Below are 22,172 nucleotides of genomic sequence, written 5' to 3'. Positions count from 1 at the left end.
GGTGCAGCAGCCTGCAAAGGCAGTGTGTTTGAGGGCTGCACAGAGGCTGCGGGCCGGTGGAAATGTGAGCACGGGCCGCAATTGGCCCCCGGGCCGGACTTTGGACATGCCTGTCTTAGAGGAAAGGCAGCTATCATCTGCAGAGACAATTCCTTGCAATAACAGAGGTCAACTTATGGAATACTGTTGGCAAATATTGTAAAGCAAGGAAATAAGGGGACATTTGTCTTTATAGACACCCCCCCCCCCCCCCCCCACAGCCCCCTATGCATTACTTGTGTATCCCCAGGAGCAACAAACCTGAGACAATGCAAAAAGTGCTGGCAATGTGGAATTTCTAAGAATATGAACACATGAATTACCTGCCAGCTATTCTCCATGGACACTCCTCTCTGGATCCGGATTATGTATTCCTGTAGAACAGAAAGGGATTATTATATACAGCAACCCACAACACATCAAGCAGTATCAAACAATACCTGGATTAACTGTAAAATAAAGTGCATAAAGTATTGTACAAAGGAAAAAATAGTAGGTAGTGATAGCTTATAGCGAGAACGTTAGACCTGGTGGCATTACATGTGCTGAAATGGTTTGCTTCTACCCAGGAGCTGCTTATTGGAGATAGTCTCCGAAATACAATAGATACTGTAACCTGAAGCAGTGCTTATATGTAAACAAATTACTCGTCATAGATGTTTAACACATTTTAATAATGATAAAACATTACATATCATACACTGGATAAAAGATGTCTTATAAAAACAAATTCTCACCCATTGGAATGTGATAATACACAATATCAGTCCATCATATTTGCCCATTCCTACGATACTTCCAGTATATTTGGTAACTTTGATGCTTCCACAGTGAACTGTTTGGTTAATCACCTTGTGGATTGGCACTACAGTTCCAAGAAATACAGTATATGCTCGAGTATAAGCCGACTTTTTCAGCACTTTTTTTTGTGCTGAAAAAGCCCCCTCGGCTTATACTCGAGTCAAGTGGGAAGGAGGGACACGGAGGGCATAGCGCGCGCCTCTCCTGTGTCCCTCCTGCGTCTCTGGTGGCAGCGGTGGGTCTATTAAATGAAGTACCCGTTCGTGAGCTCTGATTGGCTCACGAACCGGCACTTCATTTAACAGACCCGCCACGGCCGCCGGAGACGCAGGAGGGACACAGGAGAGGCGCGCGCTGTGCCCTCCGTGTCCCTCCTTCACAAGACAGCGGCGGAGCGGGGATGGTAAGTTGTACCTGGCACTGGGGGGGGAGCATATTTGGCACTTGGGGGGGGGCATATCTGGCAGTATGAGGGCATATCTGGCACTGGGGGGGCATATCTGGCAGTATGAGGGCTGTGTACGGCTAGAGCTGCATTTCCCACCCTAGGCTTATACTCGAGTCAATAAGTTTTCCCAGGTTTTTGTGGTAAAATTAGGTGCCTCGGCTTATATTCGGGTCGACTTATACTCGAGTATATACAGGTAGTTTTTTTTTTTTTTTTTTAGTTTTTTTTATGCTCACCGCCCCATTGTTTATTCAGATGTATACTAAAGCATTAAGGTAAATGAAGCTGCCAAGGAGAGTGCAGGGTTCTCTGTATTTGAGATTGGTGGTCACAGCCCACCGGACCCCAACCTAGAGGTGGGGAGTACATGAGTGCACCCCTCCCCTGGGAATGGCGAGTGCAGTGGATCCTCGTGTTTATATAAAAGGGTTCATTTTTAATTGGCCCATTTGTGATCATCTCTCTCTCTCTCTCATGCACCTCTAAGCTCATTTACTTTTAACCTGGGTAAGCTGCTGTTTGGGTGTGTTGGTGACTGTCTCACTTTGAAAGCCAGTAGTCAGTTGGTAGGTGAGCTTTAAACAGGTAAGCACACTTCTGTAGTTGTGTTGGTGACGGTCTTACCGTTTAAAAGCCATAAGTGTGGCAGGTAAGCTTTACACCAAGTAAGCACATTTTCCCATGTGAGACAGCAATAGCCAAGTCCCTATAAAATCTATGTGAAAGTTTATGTGATAGAGTAGGACTTGCGGTGAAATGGGGTCCCGTGGAGTGGGCCGCAAGCTTACATGCATTGCACAATTCATAAACCAAAACCCCATTGTTTATTCAGATGTGTACTAAACCATTAAGGTGAATGAAGCTGTCAAGGAGAGTGCAGGGTTCTCTGTATGTGAGTGATGAGTGAGTGTATGTAGGGAAGCAGCAAAGTTCCCGCAGCACGGGATCCCGGCGATCACAATGCCGCCGCTGGGAACCCACACAGCGGTACAATGCTGGCGCCAGAATCCAGAGTCACGACACCCATAGAGGGAGAATATAACCTGTGGTGAGCACAACGAGCCACCGTGCCCGCAGCGTGGCGGGCACAGAGAGTCCGCAAGGGGCTTACTAGCACTCGCCCCGCTGCCGTCATCGGTATACTGACGGCCGGCATCCCGGCCATCCATATTACATACTGAATCCAATTACAGCTGTGCTATCAGAGATCGGTGGGTAGTTTCAGATCCACAGAGGGTAAAACAAATACAGAATTAAAACTTGAAATCTCAAATGGTTATACCATACAGGGGGTGATTCAGATGTGGACACAGTTCAGGAATCCCTAGCAAAGTACTGATGATCATACTTTGCGCATGCGCAGGACCCATTCTGTGCATGCGTAAATGGGTCCTGTGACAGCGGACGCAGTTCAACATCAGTCTGTCAGTCATTGACAGTCTGATGCCGTTTTGGGGAGGGGGCAGCGAAGGCCTTGGTTTCTCCAAATGAAGGCGTAACGCTGCCGTTGCGGGAAAGGGAAAAGACCAGGATCTCCATCAGAGGACAGAGATGTAATTGCCTCTAGGTAGCTCCTGCAGAGGCCGGCTTGTGTGGCCCCATGGGTCACGCAGCTGGCCAACGGTGCCGCAAAAGATCAGATACTGCATCCTAGGGCGCAGCTCAGATCAGTAATGCGCCAGGAAGCGTGACGCCCCCTGCTGCATTACCATATTAGTGCTACGACGCCCCTGCTGCATTACCATATTAGTGCTACGACGCCCCTGCTGCATTACCATATTAGTGCTACGACGCCCCTGCTGCATTACCATATTAGTGCTACGACGCCCCTGCTGCATTACCATATTAGTGCTACGACGCCCCTGCTGCATTACCATATTAGTGCTACGACGCCCCTGCTGCATTACCATATTAGTGCTACGACGTCCCTGCTGCATTACCATATTAGTGCTACGACGCCCCTGCTGCATTACCATATTAGTGCTACGACGCCCCTGCTGCATTACCATATTAGTGCTACGACGCCCCTGCAGCATTACCATATTAGTGCTACGACGCCCCTGCAGCATTACCGTATTAGTGCTACGACGCCCCTGCTGCATTACCGTATTAGTGCTACGACACCCCTGCTGCATTACCATATTAGTGCTACGACGCCACTGCTGCATTACCATATTAGTGCTACGACGCCCCTGCAGCATTACCATATTAGTGCTACGACGCCCCTGCAGCATTACCATATTAGTGCTACGACGCCCCTGCAGCATTACCATATTAGTGCTACGACGCCCCTGCTGCATTACCATATTAGTGCTACAACGCCCCTGCTGCATTACCATATTAGTGCTACGACGCCCTTGGAGCATTACCATATTAGTGCTACGACGCCCCTGCTGCATTACCATATTAGTGCTACGACGCCCCTGCTGCATTACCATATTAGTGCTACGACGCCCTTGGAGCATTACCATATTAGTGCTACGACGCCCCTGCTGCATTACCATATTAGTGCTACGACGCCCCTGCAGCATTACCATATTAGTGCTACGACGCCCCTGCAGCATTACCATATTAGTGCTACGACGCCCCTGCTGCATTACCATATTAGTGCTACGACGCCCCTGCAGCATTACCATATTAGTGCTACGACGCCCTTGGTGCATTACCATATTAGTGCTACGACGCCCCTGCTGCATTACCATATTAGTGCTACGACGCCCTTGGTGCATTACCATATTAGTGCTACGACGCCCCTGCTGCATTACCATATTAGTGCTACGACGCCCTTGGTGCATTACCATATTAGTGCTACGACGCCCCTGCAGCATTACCATATTAGTGCTACGACGCCCCTGCTGCATTTCCACATTACTGCTATCACTGCTACTTCTATGTAAGCAGCAGCGATAGCAACTCCAACCACATCTGAATGAGGGCCACAATGTTGCTAAGCTAAAACAGCTATACAAAAGGGACTAAATTCCTGCATGCAAGCCTTGTAAGAATGCAGGAACTAGCCAAGAGGTTTTTAATAATACACCAAGGACATCCGAGCTCAATGGGGACTTATACTTCTTGCATAAAGACTTATCGCTACATGTACAGAATGCAGGCTGTAAAGGTTACAAAGGGTTTATGTGTGATTGTGATAGCATTACAGGAGTAGATGATAATGTAGAATTTAACTGATACTTTTTTTCCCTAGATTTGCTGCAGATTTTTATAAAATGTTTTTTTAACTGCGTATCACAGTAGGTATAAACCAAGGAACTGTATAGAATACAGAAATATGAACAAAGTGTTAAACAAGAATGCAACGTTTGACAGGTGTTACATGCAGGTTGTGGTCACTGCGCAATATAAAGACCGTAAGAGAAAGTGATAAATCATTTGGCTCCAGACATGGTCATTTCTATAACCAACATATTGAGAACCTTTGAGATGCAGTCAATATGCCGGTGGTCTGGCTCCAGGCGTTCAGGAGACTGACGCTGGAATCCCGGCATCCGGCATTTTGCAGATGACTGGCATAACGCCTATAACTCCCACTCGGTTGGTGGGTCCATGCCACCAACAGAGTGGGAAAAGAACCTGTGGTGAGTGAAGTTCGTCACTAGGCCCACAGCGTGGTGAGCACAGCGAGCCCGCAAGGGGACTCACTACCGATATTCCGGCAGATGTCTGTATAGTTACAGCCGGCATCCCGTCTCTGCCGGTATATCATACCGGACCCGAACCTTCGATATAGTTGAGTAGGCCCATACTTCAGCAATCAATTGGGGCAATTCTACGTGTTGCAGATGACTCTGCAAAAAAAGAAAATAATCACCAATGCATGTGGTTCAGGATGCCCGATTCTAACCAAAAACTGATCGAAATAGGTAAATTGGGTTGTCCAACATGTTGGATTTCACCAACCAATCGGGGCTGTAGATTGCTTTTTACTATTTACTATTAAAAAGTCCACTTTCATGATTTGCAGATCTGATCTTTGGAAGAAAATTATCTGCGAGCAACCGTAAAATATCTGCAATGTATGGCTGCATATTGGTGGGATTAGTAAATTGTATAATCATGGGGGCGGATACAGAATTAGTGAATAATTTTTTCATGATTGCCGATGTGTGGTCCCCATCAGTAGAGGCAGGTTATGGCTACAGATCCCAAAGGTGCATACTCTCCAACAAGACCCATTCCATTAGGTACAAAATGCTCTCCTTGCCAGTGGCAGTTGTAGAGTTGGGGCTGCAACAGGTCCTTTTTCAGAAAAAAAAAAACTATAACTGGATAGCCAGACAATGACCATAGGTTAAAAACCGCGCTATCGGGCTGTTTTTATCTGCCGAAAAATGATCGCAGCTAAATGGATAAATGATTGCAGCTAATTGAATTAGCTATGAAAATTGATCGCAGCTAATTGGTGCTAAAGCACTCCCTGTGTCTAGTAATACGTGGTACAGTTTCAGGGGTAAGCCGTAGATTTAGGAGTCATCCATCCCCTAGCTGCTGAGTCAGACATTTACAGGGAGATCAAGCAAAATAGCAAGAGAAAAACAGGACAAAAACTGCAGTTTCATCATCTTGGATATTCGGAAATGTGCACCGTGAGGACAAGAGGAAACTGAGTCAATCAGTGAGCGAGAAAAATGTGAAAGGAAATGAACAAGTAATATTCTACTCCTTCATTTCCTATGAATTGTATTCTGAATTTTAGACAAGAAAATGTATCATCTTGTATTACAATTGTAACAAACGTAAGATAATGACAATACCTTTATTAAGAAATAAAAGTACTGTTATTACGGATAGAGTGTTAGAACTGTAACAGGGGTGAAAAAGGGAGGTAGCCTTCAGCTTTAATGCCTCAGGCTATTCAATTACAGCCCTTTTTTCTTGCCTGTTTTCAGGTGTTAACATGTAGAATCCGACATAAGTTCCCTGACCTATGTGTTAACACTGTGCAGTGTCCAAAAACAGGCTAATTATTAGGGATTTTATTTTCACCAAAAGGAATCCCCATAAATGCAGACTGCAGGCTCACTTCAGGGACTAACTGAATAGCTCCAGGGGACCAATTATACCATCGTAAATGACAGCAGCTAATTGAATTCCCACTTTAAAGGTATAAGTCAAAAACCTTCCTATGGCCTGTGTTGTGTGCCCATGCTACAGTATGTTCAGGTACAGTCACTGCAGCTTAGATGGCGTGATGAGCATCAGTGTAACCAGCTACATTTATTCTCAGACAAACATTTGGAAATTATCGCAGTTTATACCATACTTGCCGACTCTCCCCGATTGTCAGCGAGACTCCCTGAGATAATAGCAATCTCGCTGACTCCCTATAGATCAGTGGTTCTCAAACTCGGTCCTCGGGACCCCACACAGTGCATGTTTTGCAGGTAACCCAGCAGGTGCACAGGTGTATTAATTACTCACTGACACATTTTAAAAGGTCCACAGGTGGAGCTAATTATTTCACTTGTGATTCTGTGAGGAGACCTGCAAAACATGCACTGTGTGGGGTCCTGAGGACCGAGTTTGAGAACCTGTGCTATAGATCAGTGGTTCTCAAACTCGGTCCTCAGGACCCCACACAGTGCATGTTTTGCAGGTAACCCAGCAAGTGCACAGGTGTATTAATTACTCACTGACACATTTTTAAAGATCCACAGGTTGAGCTAATTATATCACTTGTGATCTGTGAGGAGACCTGCAAAACATGCACTGTGTGGGGTCCTGAGGACCGAGTTTGAGAACCTGTGCTATAGATGATAGCAATCTCCCCGATTACACTTTACCCCCATTATGAAGCCATTACAGTCTAGGGGAAAATAGGGAAATCAGAAACATATACATTCAAATGGAATCAACCCTGCATTCGTTATGAGGCATAATGATCCCTATGGCTACATGCACTTTCAAATAAGGGGGCAGATGTATTAACCTGGAGAAGACATAAGGAAGTGATAAACCAGTGATATGTTCAAGGTGTTAAAGGCACCAGCCAATCAGTTCCAATATGTAAATTAACAGTTAGGATCTGATTGGCTGGTGCCTTTAGCACCTTGCACATATCACTGGTTTATCACTTCCTTATGCCTTCTCCAGGTTAATACATCTGCCCCAGAGTTTCTCATGGCCACTTGTATAACATAACACATGAGCAAGCCCTGGAAAGAGAGTCTGTGTCTTTCATCAACAAGTAGATCTTAATAACTGTCTTGGAGCTCATTTACAATAGAATGCAAGTGATTTTTTATTTTTTTTGACACGCCTCTCAAATGTAGCAGTACACGTCCACTTTAACAACGCACTTATACTGTAGGTGTTGCTTTCACAATCTCCCTGAGATGCTTTTTCAAAAGTACGGTTTATACAGACATCGTCTATGTGCCATACAGACCAGTTGTCTTTCATGGTGTGGTTATGGTAGCTTTAACTAAACTAACCACAGGCGCAAAACAAGCGTTTAAAGTGAATGTTTCACGCACTGGGTCTTAACAACACGACACACAATTTACAACGGCAGACTCATTTACCCCTTTTTAGACCCAACAATGAAGAACAGGTTTCTGCTTTCTTGTAGGCCACTGAGTTCAGGTCATTTCCAAAGGGTATGATCTCCTGGAAAGGAGGGTCTTGTTTGGATAGTGTCCTTTTGGAACATCTCCTCCCATGCCATTGTTTCAGTGACATTTCCTCAATAGTACTGTTCTTCAAATGCTTTGCATGACATCTTATCCTACATCAATTAGCTTTTACAAAGACAAAAAGTCTATATACAAGAGGAAAGCATTAGCAAGCGTCACGTTTCAAAAACCCGATGGATAAAATGTTGTCTTGAAAAGGTGTTTGCCGTTTTCCTATGGTTAATTTATATATTTTTTCCATAGGAATGATCTTAAAAATCTATATAACCTTTCTTCAATCTTTTAACGGGGTTAGCTAGCAAAAACGTTATACCAAACAAATTTGACATGCACTTTTATGAGACTGCGGATATTTGTGCCTAAAAGTATTTAAAAAAAAAAAAAAAAAAAAAAAAAGGAGGATGTTGTTCATGATTTTTAATGCAATCAAAAATTAGTGTGTATAAATCCTTAAAGAGAATGGGGAAAAGTCCACATTAAAAAGTTTTACTTTTTTCTGTTTTCACTTATTACAAAAAGAACATATTAGAAAAGGTTTACACTTATTTATTATCATACAGCGGTTTTTATTTTCTAGTGCTCAATCTCCAGCCCATTCGCACTGTTTGCATGTAATTGGAGATAATCCTGCCACCCAGGTAAGAATGTTAAAGCTCATAACCCCAGAACTACCTATGAAGAAGCGTTGTATGAAATCCAACACTGTTTATACAAGCGAGAACATTTGCATTACGCGAAAAAAATAGAACGATATAGAATGAGAACAGTCTGTTTACCTGTCCAGCGGCCTCCTGCTGCCGCAATCAATGATATTAACTTATTATGTTAGAGGTTAATAGGATTTCACTGTTCCCGCTGCTGGGAATTTACGCCCCACAAGAACAGCAGCGTTTATTATTCATTAGCCCCCTGCAAATTTGATCTGCCGCTGTCCAACACACTCAGTGGCAAATACAAACAAAATAGGTGTTTAACGCAGGATAAGCTTAAACAAGAACCCACGTCTCGGGTTATCAATTATGCAGCTGAACCTTTCAAAGAAACGAGGTCGTAAGGTCAACGTAAATAAATAAACGGAATCCCCTAAATCTGATACTTCTTATCTCTAACTAAAGGTTACTACAAGTCTCCGGTCTGCACTAAACTGCCTGATAAGTACACCAAATTGGGTTACATTTAGCCTAATCACTCCAGAAGCTGGTATTATATAGATTACACTACGCAAATTATTAATAAAACACCAAAAACAAGATGGGAAAAAGAAACTACCGGTATGTTGTTCAACAGCTTAACACAAGTCACATGCAAAATATTGGCCATGTATTACACTGACACACAGGTAACTGCGAAAAAAGTATTCAAAGAAATACAGCGTATCAACTCACTATGGACTGGTGACATGACTAGAGCACAAAGTAATGAGTTACAGAAACATATGACTGCCATCATGAGTCATTATCGTGTGCCTCATCAACTGTGTCCAACACTGCAGTCACTGATTACTTATCTAAAGTGCAGGACTGGTCTTTAGACTTGATTATTTTTTTATCACAAACGGTATAAAATTAAAAGAAAAAAAAAGTAAATGTATGTCAAGTTGATGAAGTAGAAGGCTACCATCTGGAGTCTGGTACCCCTCACATTTGCACCATGCCACAGTCATCCATTAGCCTGTATAATCCAGAACACAGCACATAGTCTCAAAGGGATGTAGTTATGATCCCGGTGGTCAGCTTATCGACGTCGGGAGAATGCCGGCAGGAGGCCCAGGACTAATTCCACTTGTGGGTGTCCACGACACCCCCAGAGCATGTGCATAGTCTGTAACATGACAGTTAGGAACTGATTGGCAGGTACTTTATCTCTTTCCAAGGCTTAGTACATCTCCCCCTTAAGATGTAAATTGCTGTATAGTGGTGCGGAATGGGGTATCTTTGCTTGAAGTTATGATGGATAGGAGGTATCTGTGCAATAGCTTGGCAGGTATGCAGCAGGTAGTTATGATAGGGGGCATCTGTGCAGCAGGCAGTTATGATAGGAGGCATCTGTGCATCAGGCAGTTATGATAGAGGGCATCTGTACAGCAGGTAGCTGGCAGTTACGTATGATAGGGGGCATCTGCGCAGCAGGTAGCTGGCAGTTACGTATGATAGGGGGCATCTGCGCAGCAGGTAGCTGGCAGTTACATACAGTATGTTAGGGTGCGTCTGTGCAGCAGGTAGCTGGCAGTTACGTATGTTAGGGGGCGTCTGTGCAGCAAGTAGCTGGCAGTTATGATAGGGGGCATCTGTGCAGCAAGTAGCTGGCAGTTATGATAGGGGGGTGTCTGTGCAGCAGGTAGCTGGCAGTTATGATAGGGGGGCGTCTGTGCAGCAGGTAGCTGGCAGTTATGATAGGGGGCGTTTGTGCATCTGCGCAGCAGGTAGCTGGCAGTTACATACAGTATGTTAGGGTGCGTTTGTGCAGCAGGTAGCTGGCAGTTATGATAGGGGGCGTTTGTGCAGCAGGTAGCTGGCAGTTATGATAGGGGGCGTCTGTGCAGCAGGTAGCTGGCAGTTATGATAGGGGGCATCTCTACAGCAGGTAGCTATTTTGTCCTGTGATTTTCGAACCCCAACCAAATAATAGCAATTGCTCCATATCACGTGTCCCATATACATTGGCGTCCCTTGAAAGAGTTATAAAAAATAAAATAAGAATTTACTTACCGATAATTCTATTTCTCGTAGTCCGTAGTGGATGCTGGGGACTCCGTAAGGACCATGGGGAATAGCGGCTCCGCAGGAGACTGGGCACAAAAGTAAAGCTTTAGAACTACCTGGTGTGCACTGGCTCCTCCCCCTATGACCCTCCTCCAAGCCTCAGTTAGGCTACTGTGCCCGGACGAGCGTACACAATAAGGAAGGATTTTGAATCCCGGGTAAGACTCATACCAGCCACACCAATCACACCGTATAACTCGTGATCTAAACCCAGTTAACAGCATGATAACAGAGGAGCCTCTAGAAAAGATGGCTCACTACAGCAATATCCCGATTTTTTTTTTTTTTGGTAACAATAACTATGTACCAGTATTGCAGACAATCCGCACTTGGGATGGGCGCCCAGCATCCACTACGGACTACGAGAAATAGAATGATCGGTAAGTAAATTCTTATTTTCTCTAACGTCCTAAGTGGATGCTGGGGACTCCGTAAGGACCATGGGGATTATACCAAAGCTCCCAAACGGGCGGGAGAGTGCGGATGACTCTGCAGCACCAATGAGAGAACTCCAGGTCCTCCTCAGCCAGGGTATCAATTTTGTAGAATTTTACAAACGTATTTGCTCCTGACCAAGTAGCTGCTCGGCAAAGTTGTAAAGCCGAGACCCCTCGGGCAGCCGCCCAAGATGAGCCCATCTTCCTTGTGGAGTGGGCATTTACAGATTTTTGGCTGTGGCAGGCCTGCCACAGAATGTGCAAGCTGAATTGTACTACAAATCCAACGAGCAATAGTCTGCTTAGAAGCAGGAGCACCCAGCTTGTTGGGTGCATACAGGATAAACAGCGAGTCAGATTTTCTGACTCCAGCCGTCCTGGAAACATATATTTTCAGGGCCCTGATAACGTCTAGCAACTTGGAGTCCTCCAAGTCCCTAGTAGCCGCAGGCACCACAATAGGTTGGTTCAGGTGAAACGCTGAAACCACCTTAGGGAGAAACTGAGGACGAGTCCTCAATTCCGCCCTGTCCGAATGGAAAATCAGATAAGGGCTTTTACAGGATAAAGCCGCCAATTCTGACACGCGCCTGGCCCAGGCCAGGGCCAACAGCATGACCACTTTCCATGTGAGATATTTTAACTCCACAGATTTAAGTGGTTCAAACCAATGTGACTTTTGGAACCCAAAAACTACATTGAGATCTCAAGGTGCCACTGGAGGCACAAAAGGAGGCTGTATATGCAGTACCCCTTTTACAACGTCTGAACTTCAGGGACTGAAGCTAGTTCTTTTTGAAAGAAAATTGACAGGGCCGAAATTTGAACCTTAATGGACCCCAATTTCAGGCCCATAGACACTCCTGTTTGCAGGAAATGTAGGAATCGACCCAGTTGAATTTTCTCCGTCGGGCCTTACTGGCCTCGCACCACGCAACATATTTTCGCCAAATGCGGTGATAATGTTTTGCGGTTACATCCTTCCTGGCTTTGATCAGGATAGGGATGACTTCATCCGGAATGCCTTTTTTTCTTCAGGATCCGGCGTTCAACCGCCATGCCGTCAAACGCAGCCGCGGTAAGTCTTGGAACAGACAGGGTCCTTGCTGGAGCAGGTCCCTTCTTAGAGGTAGAGGCCACGGATCCTCCGTGAGCATCTCTTGAAGTTCCGGTTACCAAGTCCTTCTTGGCCAATCCGGAGCCACGAATATAGTGCTTACTCCTCTCCATCTTATCAATCTCAGTACCTTGGGTATGAGAGGCAGATGAGGGAACACATACACTGACTGGCACACCCACGGTGTTACCAGAGCGTCTACAGCTATTGCCTGAGGGTCCCTTGACCTGGCGCAATACCTGTCGAGTTTTTCCCAATGGTTTATAATCATGTGGAAGACTTCTGGGTGAAGTCCCCACTCTCCCGGGTGGAGGTCGTGTCTGCTGAGGAAGTCTGCTTCCCAGTTGTCCACTCCCGGAATTGCTGACAGTGCTATCACATGATTTTCCACCCAGCGAAGAATCCTTGCAGCTTCTGCCATTGCCCTCCTGCTTCTTGTGCCACCCTGTCTGTTTACGTGGGTGACTGCCGTGATGTTGTCCGACTGGATCAACACCGGCTGACCTTGAAGCAGAGGTCTTGCTAAGCTTAGAGCATTGTAAATGGCCCTTAGCTTCAGGATATTTATGTGAAGTGATGTCTCCAGGCTTGACCATAAGCCCTGGAAATTCCTTCCCTGTGTGACTGCTCCCCAGCCTCGCAGGCTGGCATCAGTGGTCACCAGGACCCAGTCCTGAATGCCGAATCTGCGGCCCTCTAGAAGATGAACACTCTGCAACCAACACAGGAGGGACACCCTTGTTCTTGGTGACAGGGTTATCCGCTGATGCATCTGAAGATGCGACCCGGACCATTTGTCCAGCAGGTCCCACTGGAAAGTTCTTGCGTGGAATCTGCCGAATGGGATTGCTTCGTAGGAAGCCACCATTTTACCCAGAACCCTTGTGCATTGATGCACTGAGACTTGGCTCGGTTTTAGGAGGTTCCTGACTAGCTCGGATAACTCCCTGGCTTTCTCCTCTGGGAGAAACACCTTTTTCTGGACTGTGTCCAGGATCATCCCTAGGAACAGAAGACGAGTCGTCGGAACCAGCTGCGATTTTGGAATATTGAGAATCCAATCGTGCTGCCGCAACACTACCTAAGATAGTGCTACACCGACCTCCAACTGTTCCCTGGATCTTACCCTTATCAGGGAATCGTCCAAGTAAGGGATAACTAAAATTCCCTTCCTTCGAAGGAATATCATCATTTCGGCCATTACCTTGGTAAAGACCCGGGGTGCCGTGGACCATCCATACGGCAGCGTCTGAACTGATAGTGACAGTTCTGTACCATAAACCTGAGGTACCCTTGGTGAGAAGGGTAAATTTGGACATGAAGGTAAGCATCCTCGATGTCCCGAGACATCATGTAGTCCCCTTCTTCCAGGTTCGCAATCACTGCTCTGAGTGACTCAATCTTGAATTTGAACCTCTGTATGTAAGTGTTCAAAGATTTTAGATTTAGAATCGGTCTCACCGAGCCGTCCGGCTTCGGTACCACAACAGTGTGGAATAATACCCCGTTCCCTGTTGCAGGAGGGGTACCTTGATTATCACCTGCTGGGAATACAGCTTGTGAATGGCTTCCAAAACTGTCTCCCTGTCAGAAGGAGACATCGGTAAAGCCGACTTTAGGAAACGGCGAGGGGGAGACGTCTCGAATTCCAATTTGTACCCCTGAGATATCACCTGAAGGATCCAGGGGTCTACTTGCGAGTGAGCCCACTGCGCGCTGAAATTCATTGAGACGGGCCCCCCACCGTGCCTGATTCTGCTTGTAAAGCCCCAGCGTCATACTGAGGGCTTGGCAGAGGCGGGAGAGGGTTTCTGTTCCTGGGAACTGGCTGATTTCTGCAGCCTTTTTCCTCTCCCTCTGTCACGGGGCAGAAATGAGGAACCTTTTGCCCGCTTGTCCACGAAAAGACTGCGCCTGATAATACGGCGTCTTCTCATGTTCCAAATGCCGTTTGAAAACCGCATCACCTGACCACTGTCGTGTCCATAACCCTCTACTGGTAGAAATGGACAACGCACTTAGACTTGATGCCAGTCGGCAAATATTCCGCTGTGCATCACGCATATATAGAAATGCATCTTTTAAATGCTCTATAGGCAAAAATATACTGTCCCTATCTAGGGTATCAATATTTTCAGTCAGGGAATCCGACCACGCCAACCCAGCACTGCACATCCAGGCTGAGGCGATTGCTGGTCGCAGTATAACACCAGTATGTGTGTAAATACATTTTAGGATACCCTCCTGCTTTCTATCAGCAGGATCCTTAAGGGCGGCCATGTCAGGAGAGGGTAGAGCCCTTACAAGCGTGTGAGCGCTTTATCCACCCTAGGGGGTGTTTCCCAACGCACCCTAACCTCTGGCGGGAAAGGATATAATGCCAATAACATTTTAGAAATTAGCAGTTGTTATCGGGGGAAACCCACGCATCATCACACACCTCATTTAATTTCTCAGATTCAGGAAAACTACAGGTAGTTTTTCCTCACCGAACATAATACCCCTTTTTGGTGGTACTCGTATTATCAGAAATGTGTAAAACATTTTTCATTGCCTCCATCATGTAACGTGTGGCCCTACTGGAAGTCACATTTGTCTCTTCACCGTCGACACTGGAGTCAGTATCCGTGTCGGCGTCTATATCTGCCATCTGAGGTAACGGGCGCTTTAGAGCCCCTGACGGCCTATGAGACGTCTGGACAGGCACAAGCTGAGTAGCCAGCTGTCTCATGTCAACCACTGTCTTTTATACAGAGCTGACACTGTCACTTAATTCCTTCCAACAGTTCATCCACTCAGGTGTCGACCCCCTAGGGGGTGACATCACTATTACAGGCAATCTGCTCCGTCTCCACATCATTTTTCTCCTCATACATGTCGACACAAACGTACCGACATACAGCACACACACAGGGAATGCTCTGATAGAGGACAGGACCCCACTAGCCCTTTGGGGAGACAGAGGGAGAGTTTACCAGCACACACCAGAGCGCTATATATATACAGGGATAACCTTTTATAAGTGTTTTTCCCCTTATAGCTGCTGTATCTTTAATACTGCGCGTAATTAGTGCCCCCCCTCTCTTTTTTTAACCCTTTCTGTAGTGTAGTGACTGCAGGGGAGAGCCAGGGAGCTTCCCTCCAACGGAGCGGTGAGGGAAAATGGCGCCGGTGTGCTGAGGAGATAGGCTCCGCCCCCTTAACGGCGGCCTTATCTCCCGTTTTTCTATGTATTCTGGCAGGGGTTAAATGCATCCATATAGCCCAGGAGCTATATGTGATGCATTTTTTGCCATCCAAGGTGTTTTTATTGCGTCTCAGGGCGCCCCCCCCCCCAGCGCCCTGCACCCTCAGTGACCGGAGTGTGAAGTGTGCTGAGAGCAATGGCGCACAGCTGCAGTGCTGTGCGCTACCTTGTTGAAGACAGGACGTCTTCTGCCGACGATTTTCCGGACCTCTTCTGTCTTCTGGCTCTGTAAGGGGGCCGGCGGCGCGGCTCTGGGACCCATCCAAGCTGGGCCTGTGATCGTCCCTCTGGAGCTAATGTCCAGTAGCCTAAGAAGCCCAATCCACTCTGCACGCAGGTGAGTTCGCTTCTTCTCCCCTTAGTCCCTCGATGCAGTGAGCCTGTTGCCAGCAGGTCTCACTGAAAATAAAAAACCTAAAACTAAACTTTTCACTAAGCAGCTCAGGAGAGCCACCTAGTGTGCACCCTTCTCGTTCGGGCACAAAATCTTAACTGAGGCTTGGAGGAGGGTCATAGGGGGAGGAGCCAGTGCACACCAGGTAGTTCTAAAGCTTTACTTTTGTGCCCAGTCTCCTGCGGAGCCGCTATTCCCCATGGTCCTTACGGAGTCCCCAGCATCCACTTAGGACGTTAGAGAAAATAAAAATCACATCCTACATACTTCTCCATACACACAGTACTGCACAACCATGCCCGCTTAATAAGCATGACCCAAAATTATAGAGCACATCTGGAGTCACGATCAATGAATATCTTAAATGAACTAGTTATTACAAAGCAGTCACCACCTGCACAGAAGTGTCAAAGTGTGAAATCACCTAAATCTATCAATTAATTATCAGCCATGGCAATTCTGTCTGACGTCCTAAACAGAAATTATAATTATCGGTTCAAATAAAACAAAAGTATGCGACAGGTTTGGAACTAGAGCACTCCAATCTAGGGCCGATAATCTCCCAGCAGTGTGTGTTTTGTTCACGGTATAAAATGTATTATTATCATTGTATGTGTACAGCTGGAATAAACACACCACACAGATCTCAGCATTAATACAACAGATGTTACAAATACTGTGGCTTTTTCACAACATTAAAGGGTCATGCAGTGAATTCCCAGTATACGTGCTGCTCACAACATGTGCTGTTTTCCTGGAACCCCACCGAAATGCAACACAGACCACATTTTGTGGTACCATATCAGGGATACATCTGTTAACAAACATTTCCCTCAACTTTCCAAAAGATACGTTTTTACGGTATCAAGTCCTGGTATTAAATTTACAGTACATAGGGGGTCAGTCAGATCTGATCGCTGGGAAGCGATTTTTGCTGTCCTGCGATCAGATAGTCTCCGCCTACAGGGGGAGTGGTTTTTCGATGTGCAAGTGTGCGATCGCATATGTAGCAGCGCTGCACAAACTAATTTTGTGCAGTCTCTGCGCAGCCCAGGACTAATTGAATACTGCTGATCGGAGCCGGAGCTGACATCAGACACCCTCCCTGAAAACGCCCTAGCCCGCCTGCGTTTTCCCGCACACTCCCTGAAAACGGTCAGTCGCCACCCACAAACGCCCTCTTCCTGTCAATCTCCTTTGCGAACGCCCGTGAGAATGGATCCTTCGCCCTATCCCGTTGCAGGGTGCCTATGCCCGTTGCAGCCGTGCAACGCACCAGCGCAGTGCGGTGCATGCGCAGTTCAGATCCGATCACCCGCTGCGCAAGAACGCACAACAGTGATCAGATCTGAATGACCCCCATAATTTCTCTCTGCCAAAACCTAATGCCTCATACCTCAATGACATCATTAAACCCTAGAGATATTAGTTCAGCATTGTCCATTGCCCATCCATGTAACTGCTGCCCCCACTGTACCAGCAAAATGAGCTTAAAATGGAATGCAATCTTTATTGTATTTTGATTCATCTTTAACCAACACCCAAAGTGATTGTTTGACCTTTCCCTGCTGCCTGGAAAGGATCCTCCTCACACTGATGCAAGAAGACACGCCTCATAAACTGACCAATCACAATTACTCCTGCACTCTTGTATAGAGTACACCAGTGAAAACAGGAGGTAAGGTACTAGGGTGAAATAGGAGTTCTTAACTCTTATGCCGCTTTCACATCGCAAATGCCGAATCCTACCCGGTAAGAGAAACGTGTACTTACCGGGTGGGATCCAGCATTTGCGCTCCGTTGCTGGCTTTCCGACCCGGCAATATACCGGGTCGGTTGCCATAGCAGCGGAGGGCGCAACAGCAGCAGGGGCGGGGGTGGAGGCGGGCCGGGAGATGAGCTCATCTCCTGCGCCGCCTCTGCCTATACTGTGAATGGGAGCCGTGTCGCATCGGAATGGCTCCCATTCACACTGCACCTGACCCGGTAATCGACCCGGTAATAACCCTTCTTTTTTACCGGGTTGAATTACCGGGTCAGACGACCCGCTAATTCACCAAAGGACCTTTCACATCGCACACGGACCCGTTTCGACACGGCAATATGCCGTGTCGATACCGGGTTTTCAGTGCGATGTGAAAGGGGTATTATAGCTGTGCTCCTCCTACACCAATTCAATAAGAAGCATAGGCAAGGATGTCCTCATTCAGAACATATCACAATGGAATTCCCAAGGAGACGTAGGGAGATGCATCAAAGACAGATGAAGGGGTCTATGTACTAAGCCTTGGAGAGAGATAAAGTGAACGGAGATAAAGTACCAACCATCCAGCTCCTAGCGGTCATTTTTCAAACCCAGCCTGTAACATGGCAGGTAGGAACTGAATGGCTGGTGCTTTCTCTCAGTCCACTCACTATCTCTCTCCAAGGTTTAGTAAATAGACCCAAAGTATCAACCAATTAGCTTCTACCATGTTACAGGCTGTTTTTGAAAATGGCAGTTAGAAAGCTGATTGGTTGGTACTTTATCTCTCTCCAAAGTTTGATACATCTTCCCCATAATATTGCTATTGGAAAAACTGAAGACAACAGGGGATGTAGACTACAGCATACATTTGTCCAAATTTCTTCCTAGTGTGGTTTCTTATGGAATGTGGAGGTGTAACCTGGACTGTTGCCTCCACACAATGGGGGTCATTCCGACCTGATCGCACACTGCCGTTTTTCGCAGCGATCAGGTCACTACTGCGCATGCACCACAATGCACAGGCGCGTCGTACGGGTACAAAGCGGATCGTTGCTGGGCGATGGATTTAACGAAGAATCCATTTGCACAGCCGATCGCAAGAAGATTGACAGGAAGAAGGCGTTAATGGGTGTCAACTGACCGTTTTCTGGGAGTGGTTGGAAAAACGCAGGCGTGTCCAAGCGTTTGCAGGGCGGGTGTCGGACGTCAATTCCGGGACCGGTCAGGCTGAAGTGATCACAGCGGCTGAGTAAGTTCAGACCTACTCAGAAACTGCACAAACTTTTTTTGGGCTGCACAGGGATACGCACACTTGCTAAGCTAAAATACACTCCCCATTGGGCGGCGACTATGCGTTTGCATGGCTGCAAAAAGTAGCTAGCGAGCGATCAAATGGGAATGACCCCCAATGTTGTGGTGAGGAATAACCTTAACATCCCACAGATGCTGAGTGGTTCATTTATACCTCTCTCCTTACAGCCATCTTATTTGTGTGACTGTGCAGAAGCTTCTATTACTGCAATGGACAAAAGGAACAATTGCTTTAGATTATAGGAACCCGCTTACATCCTATCCCCATCCTGTTACTATGCAAATTCAATATATATTGTTTTACATTTTACACTGTATGTCCTTGTACTTGTCCTACTTTTTACCTTGTTTTACAAAGCTAATCCGACTGCTGCCCTGGGTTACAGCACCTGTGCTACTTGCACACTGGGTAACATTGTTCCCCGCTGAGTGATGTGTTGTGATAACAGAGAGAGGAGAGTGTGCGCACTGAATAGATGTATCAGACACACAAATGTGGACCCATAAAACAAAGGGCTGTTGTCACTGTGTCTGTGATAGAACATGCTGGAAACCAGTATTACAGTCCCTCCACAGGAGTTTACAGAAGGTCAGTACACGAGGCCTATAAAAAACAGAAAACAACAACATTGCAGCCAGGTTCCCATCATAACCTCACAGAAAGCTGTATAGGCATCAGAGCACAGAACTAGGCAATAGTTCACAGTTCAGTTAATTTCCCATCTCACCCTGCTTGAAGAGCAACAGCTGGCACGTCACCTGAACCCGAGGGTAAAATAGGAACACAGCTTTGCTTTCTGCTCAGTCACTAGGATTCATTTATACAGCCCCAACATTTTCTCAATTGATAAGCGCATATAACAGGGTGTGGTATGTTAGGTCGACATTTATCATGTCAACGGGCATTCAGTCAACACTATCGAAATGTCCACATGCTTAGCATTTATATCTACATGGATGATGTGTCAACATGATACAACGTTACTGGTGGCAATCCATTACTTACCTGGTGCCGGTGCCTTCAGCATCTTCTTCCGGGTACCGGCGGTTATTTGACGTGCAGTTCCAGTGCAGGAGTCTGAGAATCAGCATTCCAGTAAGTATTCTGTGCTTATCCCTATCCCCTCCCCCTAGTGCATAACTCTAACCATCTGCATTCAGAGAATGTCTACATGGTGCCGGGCAACATGTTGAACCATGTAAATAATAAGATTTTACTTACCGATAAATCTATTTCTCGGAGTCCGTAGTGGATGCTGGGGTTCCTGAAAGGACCATGGGGAATAGCGGCTCCGCAGGAGACAGGGCACAAAAAGTAAAGCTTTTTCCGATCAGGTGGTGTGCACTGGCTCCTCCCCCTATGACCCTCCTCCAGACTCCAGTTAGGTACTGTGCCCGGACGAGCGTACACAATAAGGGAGGATTTTGAATCCCGGGTAAGACTCATACCAGCCACACCAATCACACCGTACAACTTGTGATCTAAACCCAGTTAACAGTATGATAACAGCGGAGCCTCTGAAAGATGGCTTCCTTCAACAATAACCCGAATTAGTTAACAATAACTATGTACAATTTATGCAGATAATCCGCACTTGGGATGGGCGCCCAGCATCCACTACGGACTCCGAGAAATAGATTTATCGGTAAGTAAAATCTTATTTTCTCTATCGTCCTAGTGGATGCTGGGGTTCCTGAAAGGACCATGGGGATTATACCAAAGCTCCCAAACGGGCGGGAGAGTGCGGATGACTCTGCAGCACCGAATGAGAGAACTCCAGGTCCTCCTTAGCCAGAGTATCAAATTTGTAAAATTTTACAAACGTGTTCTCCCCTGACCACGTAGCTGCTCGGCAAAGTTGTAATGCCGAGACCCCTCGGGCAGCCGCCCAAGATGAGCCCACCTTCCTTGTGGAGTGGGCCTTTACAGATTTAGGCTGTGGCAGGCCTGCCACAGAATGTGCAAGTTGGATTGTGCTACAGATCCAACGAGCAATCGTCTGCTTAGACGCCGGAGCACCCATCTTGTTGGGTGCATACAATATAAACAACGAGTCAGATTTTCTGACTCCAGCTGTTCTTGCAATATATATTTTTAATGCTCTGACAACGTCCAGTAACTTGGAGTCCTCCAAGTCACTTGTAGCCGCAGGCACTACAATAGGCTGGTTCAGATGAAATGCTGACACCACCTTAGGGAGAAAATGCGGACGAGTCCGCAGTTCTGCCCTGTCCGAATGGAAAATCAGATATGGGCTTTTGTAAGATAAAGCTGCCAATTCTGACACTCTCCTGGCAGAAGCCAGGGCTAGAAGCATGGTCACTTTCCATGTGAGATATTTCAAATCCACCTTTTTTAGTGGTTCAAACCAATGAGATTTTAGGAAATCCAAAACCACATTGAGATCCCACGGTGCCACTGGAGGCACCACAGGAGGCTGTATATGCAGCACTCCCTTAACAAAGGTCTGGACTTCAGGGACTGAAGCCAATTCTTTTTGAAAGAAAATCGACAGGGCCGAAATTTGAACCTTAATAGATCCCAATTTGAGACCCATTGACAATCCTGATTGCAGGAAATGTAGGAATCGACCCAGTTGAAATTCCTCCGTCGGAGCACTCCGATCTTCGCACCACGCAACATATTTTCGCCAAATTCGGTGATAATGTTGCACGGTTACTTCCTTCCTTGCTTTAATCAAAGTAGGAATGACTTCTTCCGGCATGCCTTTTTCCTTTAGGATCCGGCGTTCAACCGCCATGCCGTCAAACGCAGCCGCGGTAAGTCTTGAAACAGACAGGGACCCTGCTGAAGCAAGTCCCTCCTTAGAGGTAGAGGCCACGGATCTTCCGTGATCATCTCTTGAAGTTCCGGGTACCAAGTCCTTCTTGGCCAATCCGGAACCACTAGTATCGTTCTTACGCCTCTTTGCCGTATAATTCTCAATACTTTTGGTATGAGAGGCAGAGGAGGAAACACATACACCGACTGGTACACCCAAGGCGTTACCAGCGCGTCCACAGCTATTGCCTGCGGATCTCTTGACCTGGCGCAATACCTGTCCAGTTTTTTGTTGAGGCGAGACGCCATCATGTCCACCATTGGTCTTTCCCAACGGGTTACCAGCATGTGGAAGACTTCTGGATGAAGTCCCCACTCTCCCGGGTGAAGATCGTGTCTGCTGAGGAAGTCTGCTTCCCAGTTGTCCACTCCCG

At 46.6% G+C, this 22,172-nt stretch overlaps 1 protein-coding gene across 6 annotated transcripts in view; it reads right to left on the bottom strand.

Moving 5' to 3' along the window:
• The window catches only part of PXK (PX domain containing serine/threonine kinase like), a 144,632-nt gene that overhangs the window by 110,832 nt on the left and 11,628 nt on the right, over positions 1 to 22,172 (bottom strand). For all 6 annotated transcript variants that reach the window (XM_063940877.1, XM_063940879.1, XM_063940878.1 and 3 more), the window contains exon 2: positions 363 to 413. In XM_063940877.1, the coding sequence (XP_063796947.1) occupies positions 363 to 413 (51 nt within the window). The remainder of the gene's footprint in view (positions 1 to 362; positions 414 to 22,172) is intronic.

The sequence above is a fragment of the Pseudophryne corroboree genome, chromosome 9 (genome assembly GCF_028390025.1).
Source record: "Pseudophryne corroboree isolate aPseCor3 chromosome 9, aPseCor3.hap2, whole genome shotgun sequence".
NCBI lineage: Eukaryota > Metazoa > Chordata > Amphibia > Anura > Myobatrachidae > Pseudophryne > Pseudophryne corroboree.
The sequence above is the reverse complement of the archived record's forward strand: the minus strand, read 5'-3'. Positions and strand labels throughout refer to the sequence as shown.